Source organism: Hylobates moloch, unplaced genomic scaffold (assembly GCF_009828535.3).
Source record: "Hylobates moloch isolate HMO894 unplaced genomic scaffold, HMol_V3 SCAFFOLD_1, whole genome shotgun sequence".
Lineage (NCBI taxonomy): Eukaryota > Metazoa > Chordata > Mammalia > Primates > Hylobatidae > Hylobates > Hylobates moloch.
The window spans coordinates 71150160-71161472 of NW_026652276.1; the positions used below are offsets into that span (position 1 = coordinate 71150160).

The 11313-nt window shown below is 41.5% G+C and overlaps 1 protein-coding gene across 8 annotated transcripts in view; it reads left to right on the top strand.

Moving 5' to 3' along the window:
• METTL8 (methyltransferase 8, tRNA N3-cytidine) overlaps positions 1-10228 on the top strand; it is a 120568-nt gene extending 110340 nt beyond the window's left edge. For 4 of the 8 annotated variants that reach the window (XM_058441258.1, XM_058441251.1, XM_058441260.1 and 1 more), the window contains one exon: positions 1173-2745. In XM_058441258.1, coding sequence (XP_058297241.1) covers positions 1173-1363 — 191 coding nt within the window. In that variant the 3' untranslated portion in view covers positions 1364-2745. Of the gene's footprint in view, positions 1-1172 lie in introns of all 8 variants that reach the window. The other 4 variants (XM_032755411.2, XM_032755410.2, XM_032755415.2 and 1 more) reach the window with 2 other exon arrangements.
• Positions 10229-11313: the final 1085 nt, after the last annotated feature.

Genomic DNA, 11313 nt, shown 5'->3' on the forward strand with positions numbered 1-11313 from the left:
GCCACAGCCAAAGGAGGACATTTGATAAGTTTATAGAAAATTACTTATCTTGGCCTGTCACAGGGGTGCTCACCTGTAATACAATCACTTTGGGAGATGAAGGTGAGAAGATTGCTTGAAGCCAGGAATTTGAGACCAGCCTAGACAACAAAATGAGACTTTGTCTCTACAAAACAAATTTTTTTTAATTAGCTGGTCTGGTGGTGCATACCTGTAGTCCCAGCTACTTGGGAGGCTAAGGTGGAAGGATCACTTGAGCTGGGGCAGATGAGGCTATGGTGAGCTATGATTGGACCACTGTGCTCCAGCCTGGGCAGCAGAGTGAACCTTATGTCTAAAAAAAAATACATTTTCAAAATAGAAAGAAGAAGGAAAATTACTTATCTCTAGCTGATTTCTTTTTTTTTTGAGACAAAGTCTCACTCTATTGCCTAGGCTGGAGTGCAGTGGCACAATCTCAGCTCACTGCCATCTCCACCTCTCTGGTTCAAACGATTCTCCCACCTCAGCCTCCCAAATAGCTGGGATTACAGCCTCCCAAGTAGCTGAGATTACCTACCTCCACGCCTAGGTAATTTTTGTATTTTTATTAGAGAGGGGGTTTCACTATATTGACCAGGCTGGTCTCAAACTCCTGACCTCAAGTTATTCACCCTGGCCAGGCTGGTCTTGAACTCCTGACCTCAGGTGATTTGCCTGCGTCAGCCTCCGAAAGTGCTGGGATTACAAGCATGAGCCACCATGCATGCCCGACCAATTTCTCATTTTTAAAAATGCATTTCTAACAGTACCAAGTGAATGTTGCATTCAAGGATTTCCCCAAATTTATGTGAGTACTTTTATAATCTGCCGTTTTGGGTTTCTGTAAACCAACAAAAACTCAGAAAGGGAGCACCTTTCAAAATATTGAAAGCTGCAACCAATAGTTTTATATATCTGTTGATGTCTGCCGTGTTAGTCTGTAAACAGGTATATTTTTATATGCATGGTGTATTTTTGTGAAATAGAAGAAACTCGCTTGGTTTCACAGGTTTCCTTCACCAAATTGTTCTAGAGAGTGTTTCTTGTATAAATAAAATTTAGATGGTCAGTTATTCCATCAGTGCTCTATTCCTGACCTCCCCCATCTCTAGTCACATGTCATATCTTTTATTGCCATTTTTGTCTCACAGGGGAAGTCCACAGTATGTTCTGCAAAGCCAGTTTAGATGAAAAGCAAAATCTGGTTGATTGCCGCTTACAAGTTAATAGGAAAAAACAAGTGAAAATGCACCGAGTATGGATTCAAGGCAAATTCCAGAAACCATTGCACCAGACTCAGAATAGCTCCAATATGGTATCTACACTCCTTTCACAAGACTGAACTTTGTAACATGTTAAGGTACAAAGCCAGAGGACTGTGCTATTCAAGGACTACTGTAAGTCTATCGTTTCTCAAAAGACAATGAGGAAAAAAGAAGGGAATTTGTATTTCCTGCTGTTTTGTCATAGGTGAGCTCCTTTGTGCGTTTTAAGCACATGTAAGTGGTTTGGCACAGTGTGCCTTTTTCTGTGCTTTGAAAACTTGATATGCCCAAGCTTGTTTGAATTTATTACATCTAACCATTTTGCTTGTTCCTTGATTTTTATAAGCATTCAATTAAATTAGTATTATGTCAAGTAATTTTGAGAAAATGTAACTTGACATTTTTTGCAAGTAAAAAAAATTGTTTATTTGTTTAGGCTTAGTAAACAAGTTCCCAAACACAGTCAGACTCTTCCCATTGTCATCTGATTGCAGAGAGAAAGCACACCTTATTTCCAGGGAAAGCTACAACAAGCCCAAGGTCAAAGTGTATTATTTTTTGTCTTGTTGTTGTCTTTTTTCTCCCAATTTTTTTTTTAAATTCAGAGGCTGATATCTGAAATAGAATTTTAGTTCCTCTTTCCTTTCCTAAAATTGGGGAAGTATAGCCCATGCTGACATTATTTTCAGGCTATTCTTAGATATACAAGTTGTTAGGCCAGGTGCAGTGGCTCACACCTGTAATCCCAGCACTTTGGGAGGCTGAGGCAGGCAGATTGCTTCAGCTCAGGAGTTCGAGACCGGCCTGGACAACATGGTAAAACCCTATCTCTCCCAAGAATACAAAAATTAGCCAGACATGGTGGCACACACCTGTGGTCCCAGCTACTCAGGAGACTGAGGTGGGAGGATCACTTGAGCCTGGGAGGCGGAGGTTGCAGTGAGCTGAGATTGTACCACTGCACTCCAAATTGGGTGACAGGGTGAGACCTTGTTTCCAAAAAAAAAAAAAAAAAAAAAGATATGTAAGCTGACAAGCTCTTGTATCAAGGGCTTTCGAACCAGAGCAACTTCATCTTGAATAGGAACTGTGTAAAATGAGGCTGAGACCTACTAGGCTGCAATCCCAGGAGTTTAAGGCATTCTTAGTCACAGGATGAGATAGGAAGTCAGTACAAGATACAGGTCATACAGACCTTGCTGATAAAACAGTTTGCAGTGAAGAAGCCGGCCAAATGCCACCAAAACCAAGATGGCAATGAGAGTGTTCTCTGGCTATCCTCACTGCTACACTCCCACCAGTGCCATGATAGTTTACAAATGCCATGGCAACATCGGGAAGTTACCTATATGGTCTACAAAGGGGAGGCCTGAATAATCCACCCCTTGTGTAGCATATAATCAAGAAATAACCATAAAAATGGGCAACCAGCAGCCCTTGGGGCTGCTCTGCCTATGGAGTAGCCATTCTTTATGCTTTACTTTTTTTTTTTTTTTTTTTTTGAGATGGGGTCTTGCTCTGGCACCCAGGCTGGAGTGCAGTGCCGTGATCTCAGCTCACTGCCAGCTCCACCTCCTGGGTTCACACCATTCTCTTGCTTCAGCCTCCTGAGTAGCTGGGACTATAAACGCCCACCACCACGCCCAGCTTATTATTATTATTATTATTATTATTATTATTATTTGTATTTTTAGTAGAGATGGGGTTTCACCATGTTAGCCAGGATGGTCTCAATCTCCTGACCTCATGATCCGCCCGCCTCGGCCTCCCAAAGTGCTGGGATTACAGGTGTGAGCCACCGCACCCAGCCTATTGTTTACTTAAACTTGTTTTCACTTTACTGTATGGACTCAATTCTTTCTTGCACAAGATCCAAGAATCCTCTCTTGGCGTCTGGATCCAGACCCTTTCTGGTATCAGTGGTAAGCTCTGTTTAAGACAACTGTCATACCCAAGAAAATTCTTAAATTGTGGCAGTTTAAAACGTATTTATCCACTCGAGGGCCAGGCACAGTCACTCAAGCCTGTAATCCCAGCACTTTGGGAGGCCAAGGAGGCGGGTCACGAGGTCAGGAGTTCGAGACCAGCCTGACTAACACTGTGAAACCCCGCCTCTACTAAAAATACAAAAAAAAATTAGCCAGGTGTGGTGGTAGGCACCTGTAATCCCAGCTACTGGGGAGGCTCAGGCAGGAGAATCACTTGAACCCGGGAGGCAGAGGTTGCAGTGAGCCGAGATCACACCACTGCACTCCAGCCTGGGTGATAGTGCGAGACTCCATCTCAAAAAAAAAAAAAAAAATTTATTTACTCCCTTGCTTCAAAAAGGACATAAGTTGGCTTGCAAATCACATTTTGTAAAATGAAGTTTTTAAGATTAGTCTCATATTCATTACATAATATTTATTGACTACTTACATATTGAGTGCTGAATTCAATGGAATAATACGAACAATAAAGACCCAGCCTTGTTTATGCTCTTCAGGGAGCATAAATAGAGTCCAGCTGGCAAAACAAAATATGCATATCCCAAACCTGTAAATCATGATCTAAGACAATATACAAACACTCAAATAGGGAACTTACCAGCTAGCAGACTTTGATTATGAACCACAGAACCTAGAACAAATAAATACTCTTGAAAGAACCATCACTGGAATAATTAAGTTCCAACTGTTTTTTCTTTCTGAATTCACTTAAAATCCAATTTCTAGAAGAATATCACTGGTCCAGCTTTAGTCATTGGTTCATCTCTTAACAGGCTGGGGCAGGGCAGCTTAACTGATGATGCCACCAGAATGGGCAACATGGGAAAAACCCTGTCTCTACCAAAAATACAAAAATTAGCCAGGGATGGTGGCACGCACCTGTGGTCCCAGCTACTCAGGAGGTTGAGGTGGGAGGATCTTTTGAGCCTGGGAGGCAGAGGTTGCAGTGAACTGAGATTGCACCACTGCACTCCAACCTGGAGTGGAAGGAAATTTCACTTCCTGGAATGGAAGAAAGTTCTTCAAAGGAAAATCAAGACACTGCTGTCAAAAAACACCAGGGGAGGGATGCTGTCCAGTCACACCCAACACATCATATAGCAGTGGTAGCAGTAGTAATAGTATTTCCAGAGAGAGAGAGAGAGAGAGAGAGAGAGATCAGCTCTGAAAAAGAATGGAAAAGAATCAGGTTTCTTGGGGGAGGTAGGTCTCAGTCTAGTTCTTGAATGTACATTCTCAGCAGATGGTGAGAAGACAAGTGTGGTGTGGGACATTAATGATGAGGGATAGGTAGAAAAGATGGGAAGGGGGTCAGCTTGTAGATAACCTAGAATAGCAGGTGTATTGACTTCTAGTCTCTGAACTGGAGCCATCTGAGATCAGTTTGAGACATGGTGTCTTACAAATGTATTGAGAGAGGTTGAGGAGTTGTCTATAGAATGGAATGGAGTGAGGTCAGAGATCAGTGGCAAGGAAGACCACATAAAGGTTTTTGCACAAACTTGCCTTGATGGCAAGTCCTCAAAAGTACAATTATCAAGCTTTCTGTTTAAACATGCATAAGTCAGTAAATATAAACATTAAAATTTGCCCAAGACTCTTAACTCAGTTGTATTTCATAATTAAAGTGTACATTAGAAAGCCAAACTAGTCATGAAAGTATTACATACAACAAGGGCAGTTTAGATAAGTTAATGTTGCTATGGGAACCCCAGCAGATCTCCTTGTGTCTCCATTTAAAAATCATGGCCCAAGGTGGTTTTAAAAACAACAGAAGGTAAAATTATTCTCACATTCTCACACATGTAAATTGTACTGTCTCTCTCAGTTCTAAATAGCGGATTCAAGCCAGCCTCTTGACTGGCACAGTAAAATTCGACTTCGTGTCTTTCTATAATGTATTACAGCATGTGAGTTAACCTTTAGAAGCTTCAAAAATACATCAACCAAATTTGGACTGTGAGACACAAACTGGTCTCTTTTGGGCTCTGTCCAGCATAGCCTTCCTATTCCACATGGCTGCGCAGCAGGGCCGTTTCCACCAGTGTCTTCTGCTTGCCTGGTCAGTCTTTCTGTCTCTTAACCTACCTACGACAACTTCCGTCTCAGGGTTTGCTGCTATACAGAAATGTAGATTTTGGCACAGAAAGAAAAGGGAAAGACCTATTTGGAATTTTGTCTATAGATGTTAAGAAATCATGAAGTGTTGCAAATGTAACTGCTTGGGTATTAGTTTAAAATATTTGATAACTGCATGAAATTCTAATTTAGCCCTCACATCCATAAAGCTAGGACCAGTTGGTTAGGCAGAGTTTGATATTTAAAAATTCATCTTCTGAGAGAGCTGAATTTCAAAAGGACCATTTTCTTTCCAGCAGTAAAAGGTATATTCTTTCATCTTCTTACAATACAGAAACAATGGAATATATTGTTTAAATGCACTCTTCATTTTTTTTCTCCATTTCTAAACGTTCACTTTTGAGCATCGTCCAAATGTAAAAATTCTCACACATGAGGAACTGTTTCCGAAGGTTGTGAGAAAGTCAAGATAACAGTTTCTATTATTAAAAGTTTTGCATTCGGTATGACACATTTGCCTGTATTGAAACACCCATTTAACATTGACTTCTGAGAACTTATTTGCTTTGCCTCTCTCAGTTCCATATGCTTTGTCTACAGATTGTGAACATGTCCCGGTTTCTACCTGTGTGTGATTCTATGTCGTTGCTGTACTCTAGCTTGTACGTGAAAATTCACCCATATGCAGATAGCTGCCCTCTTGGAGGCAAAACTTAAAGCTATCAGAACCATCTGGATTGTTAAACCCCAAAACTTCCAACTCATCAAAGTCCTGAAGCCTGAATAGATCACACATTGTTACTTCTAATTGGTTTTGATGTTTGTTATGCTCCTCACAAGTGCAGATAACTTCACATTTGCATCGCTAATCGACCTCTTTCAAAGCCTCTGCTCCTCCTGCTTCCTGCCTCTATTAGTCATCAGGAGACTTAGTGTTGGCGTGGGTATTTTCCCCGCTTGTGAAAGTGCATTGTCAATTCTAGAACATTAAATATATGTGAGGTATTGTTATTAATCTACAAGGCAGTACACACAGTATTCCAGCAACAGAGACTTTTTCAAAGGTTTTATGAGACATTTCAAGAAAGACAGTATCTTTCCATGGAAAAAAGTGTTGCCTCAGAGTCAAACAGGAAGCATGGGTCCTAGTTCCTATTGAACTGCTTAGCTACTCTTAATTTAGCTCTGAATGCTAGATTTTGTGTATACTATACAAATTATTTAATCCTCAAACTCCTACAAATTCATTTTGATGATAACCATTTACAGAAGAGATGTTGGGTAACTTGCTCAGGATACCACATCTAGTAAGTAGCAGAGTCACAACTCGGACCCAGAACTCTCTGATTCCAAAACCTCTACTCGCTGCACTTGTAATGATGGGCCCAAATGCTGCTGGGAAAGGCACCAGGGAAGAAAGAGCTTCTGAGTCAAGCAGAAAACGATAGCGGTGGAGAGGAGTTTGTTTTGGATGACCTTCAAGGTTATGGCTCATTCTAGATCCAATCATTCTAGGAAATAAGTAGGTTACACTTGTCCACAATTACAAATTGGAAAAGAAGAGAAGGAAAGGAACTGAGAGGAATGACAAAGCAAAAAGCTTTCAATCAGTTCTTTTCAGCATTCTGCTTCTGCCTAGTTCTGCACTCGCCCCACCCCCTCAGGCTTCAGCCTTCCACTTGGCATCCCTCCTCGCAGAGCACTCTCACTTGCATACTCCTCACTTAAAGAAAAAAAGCATTCTGTACTGCAGTGGGGAAAAAAAACACCCTTAAAATGTCTTCAAAAGGATTCAGCTCTAGGGTAATGTAAAATATGTGAAATCAGGAGGTGTCCATAATAAAATATGAGTGAAAACATCGTTATTTAAAACATTGTATGAACATTAATGCCACATTAATACCAATTCAGGCATGAAATGTTGAGCATTTCTTGGAATACAGTTTCTTGGAATATGGCTGGGGATTTGAGAGGCACAAAGGTACCCGCAAGATGGCTTTGGTGTAGTTATAAATATAAATAGAAGTAAAATAACAGTTGCATCTTCATTTATAATGAATCTATATTGTGGCCTCAAAGCTACAGAGAAAAGTGGATGCCAAAATCTGTCTTTCATTAACATATGTCTTAAATGACAAGGAAGAGGTGTTGAAGATAAAATTACTTTTTCCTATGAGTATGAATCAGCAACATGCAGTAACAAGCAAGTAATAATAGTTCTGCGTGTGAGTGCCTACAGAGGGTAAGAAAAATAGCATCAGATTGAAAAAGCAAGTGCACCTGCAGGAGGGACCCAGGAGGCTGCAGAGCACAGCTCCCTTGAGCATCATCTCAAAGTGTCTCAGAGCACAGTGACCCTAATTCTGGCAAGTCAGGTTGGCATGAGATGGATGGAGCACACTGAAACCTCCAGATGGTCAGACAGCCCACCCTCAGCTGCCCCTGGAGCTCGGCAGAGGCAAGCTACAAGGCACTGCTACTTGGCCAAGAGTTTAAAACAACAGCTTCTGATTCTACAGTGTCTGTGGTTTCACAACCACTTAATGTTAAGTAAGGAACAGCTAGAGGCAGCTGAATGAATAAATACACGTTAACGTTACATAAAGAGGGAAAAAAAGCAATACTTGAGCGCCTGGACTTCAAATAGTGTCCAGCTAGCTGTGTCCTTGGCATCCCAGTGATCTGGGTCTGTATCTTTGATTTTCTCCAGCAGGTAGGCACTAAGTAGATCCAGGCCCCAGAGCGGGAAATGCTTCTCTATCAGATGTTACCTATCAAATCAAATGAGCCTTTGATTGCCTCCTAAAGCCCCAGCATCATCCTTCCTAATTGGGCTGATGAGGTTTGGTCCAGGAAAATGGAATTTTGTTATGCTTATAAAAATTATTTGGCCAAATGTTTTCTATCCATTGCTCCTAGTTTATTGCAGAAAACGCAGAAATTAATTTTTTCCTCAGTTAACCTTTATAGATCAAGTATTGGTTGTTTCAAAAAACACTGGAGGACAGTCACCCTTTGGGCTTTTAAGGCTTTTCTGCTGGAAGCAAGCACTAAACCTGTGTGACTTCCTAAAATTAGCAATGAGCCCGCTGCTGAGTCCATTGCATTAGTGGGTTTTTTTTTTGTTTTTTGTTTTTAATGCTCTGTACTTAGCACAAGCAACACTATGTAATTGCTGCCTCATTTCTCTCACCTCCTGCCTCCTGAGAGCAACTTGTGTTCCTCCTGAGGCGGTCCTGCTGAACAGAATGCTTGGCGTAAAGAATGCCATCTCTCTCCTTACATCTTTAGTTGTGCCCTGCTCCCTCGGGTGAGCAAAGACATATCCCCCTAAGCAGCGTTGGGCACTCGCACTGAAAATTGCCTGAAAGAGAATGGCTGAAATTGCCAGCATCACATCCTGCATTGAAACAAGAAAGAAATTTCTGCCTCCAAGGATAATTGCTTTTCTCATTGCTCATACTTTTTCTTTCGCAGCCCTCATTTATTTTAATATTTATATTTTTACTTTGACTTTCTACAAGATATTTTTTAAGTGTCTTTTTAATCCAAATGAAAGATGAAATTCAGGATCCCAAAAAGCATGGAAAATCTGTCCTTTCCATGAATATATTCTTAATCCACCACTCTCTCAGATGTCTCTTCATTTGCAGCTTTGTTTCTTAATAGAACACCTGGGCTCTGGAGATTAGTGAGACAAAGCTTCATTATAACCTTCCTTGTTTTACTCACATTTCTTCCATGCTTTCTCTCCCTAACGCACTCTCCAGGTGCTTCTTTCTCTTGCCAAATAGTGCAAGGAAATACTTTTGCAGATCTTTTGTTTACTTTAGGAAAAAAACATGGATCCAGGCTTTCCCATTCGGCACTGCTGCTCATTTCCTGACTGGCCTTTAAAGTTTGGCTCAGTAGCAACTTGGGGACTTGTTTTCTACCCACAGGAAAGGAGCTGGGTGCCCAGCAGCCCCATGCCGGCATGAGAATTAAGTCCTGCTCATTCCCTGGATAAGCAAGCTGACGTTTTCCTCATAGATTTTCTTTTCCATTTCTCAAAGCTTTATTGCATACTCATTTAGCTTTGACTTTTAAAAAGACATTTTAATAGTGTTGTTTTTCCTCCAAGCGTGTGCAAAAGCTGATCATGTGCACGAGGAAGCTCTCGAGAATAAAGAATTACCTCTTTGCTGTTTTTCACCTACTACCTCACACACTACACAACACACCCAGGGCTTACCCCTACTCCAGTGTCATTGGCAAGTGCCTGGCCTGGTATAGGAGGAACTGTGACACCAAAGGAATTTGGCTTGGGTTACCTCACTTTCTAGGTTCCCAAGATTCCCAAGTTAAGAAAGCTTTGATTGTTACATAGTTGAACATTTTCTTATTTCATGTAAGTTTTGTAAATCTTCTGTGATTTCTTCTCCTCTTTGGCACATTTACATTAAATTTTATTCTAGTTATGTAACTGTATAGTATAATTATGTTTATATATGGATATAAATTGCTCTGTTCATCCTACTTTGGGGAATTTATTCATAGTTTGCTATGAGGTCAGTAACTTTCCAAAGAGACAGGCTTTCTAAACTTGAAGACTATACTTTTACATATTAATGCATTTTTTTTTTTTTACATTAGAAGATAGTTAACCTAAGAAAGTTGAATGATAAGTAGAATGAAAGTAGAAAGCACTGACTGACAAAACAAAGATCTTCAGTACATCAGGGATGAGTGTTGTCTTTCTTAAGGACTTAATCTGTAATATAAAATGTCAAATCAAATACCATATTTGTCCAGGCGCAGTGGCTCACGCCTGTAATCCCAACACTTTGGGAGGCCAAGGCAGGTGGATCACCTGAGGTCAGGAGTTTGAGCCCAGCCTGGACAACATGGTGAAACCCGTCTCAGTGCAAGGAAATTAGCTGGGCATGGTGGCGTGCACCTGTAATCCCAGCTACTCAGGAGGCTGAGGCAAGAGAATCGCTTGAACCCAGGAGGTGGAGGTTGCAGTGAGCCGAGGTCATGCCACCACACTCCAGCCTGGGCAACAAGAACGAAACTCCATCTCAAAAAAAAAAAAAACAAAAAAAAAAACACAGAACAACAAATAACCATATTCATGGTGGTATAGACAAAGACTAAGCTATTGGCATAGACAAGGTCCAATTGAGGAAGCACACTGTGTCACTGGTGATGAGGAATCCAGAATTGGTCATTCCTCTAAAGCTCAGTCAGGAGCAGTCACCTGCAGGGAAGGCTACCAGCAGAAGCCAGCAGCACTCTGACCTTATAGAAAGTGGACAGTGTTCACAGGCACATTAGCTAAATACTGCTTCAGTGATCCAAAGAAAAATGCAAAATCACAGAAGATTGTAGCAAGAGTGACTTATGACTGAATCTCAGAGAACTGAACTGTAGGCTTAACTGTCCCCTGCCTGAGCTCAGAGAAAGAACCCAAGAAAGAGCCCTAGCTGAGCTTTGGAAATAGGAAAGCTAGAGGCTGGGAGCTTTTTTCTGCTTACCTGAAACACCATTTCAGGTGTTTTTGTAGCACAGAAATGGCTACCAAAAGTATTAAGGTGCAGAAAACAATGGTCCAAAGGATGGTGCTTCAGCATGCTGAGCACACTGAACTAAAGGAAATTAAAAAGCCATCAAAGCTGCCTCAGAACCAAGGAGTCGGCCGGGCACGGTGGCTCATGCCTGTAATCCCAGCACTTTGGGAGGCCGAGGTGGGCAGATCACTTGAGGTCAGGACTTCGAGACCAGCCTGACCAACATGTAGAAATCCCATCTTTACTAAAAATGCAAAATTAGCCAGGTGTGGTGGCACATGCCTGTGATGCCAGCTACTCGGGAGGCTGAGGCAGGAGAATCGCTTGAACCCAGGAGGCGGAGGTTGCAGTGAGTCGAGATCGCGCCATTGCACTCCAGCCTGGGCAACAAGAGTGAAACTCCGTCTC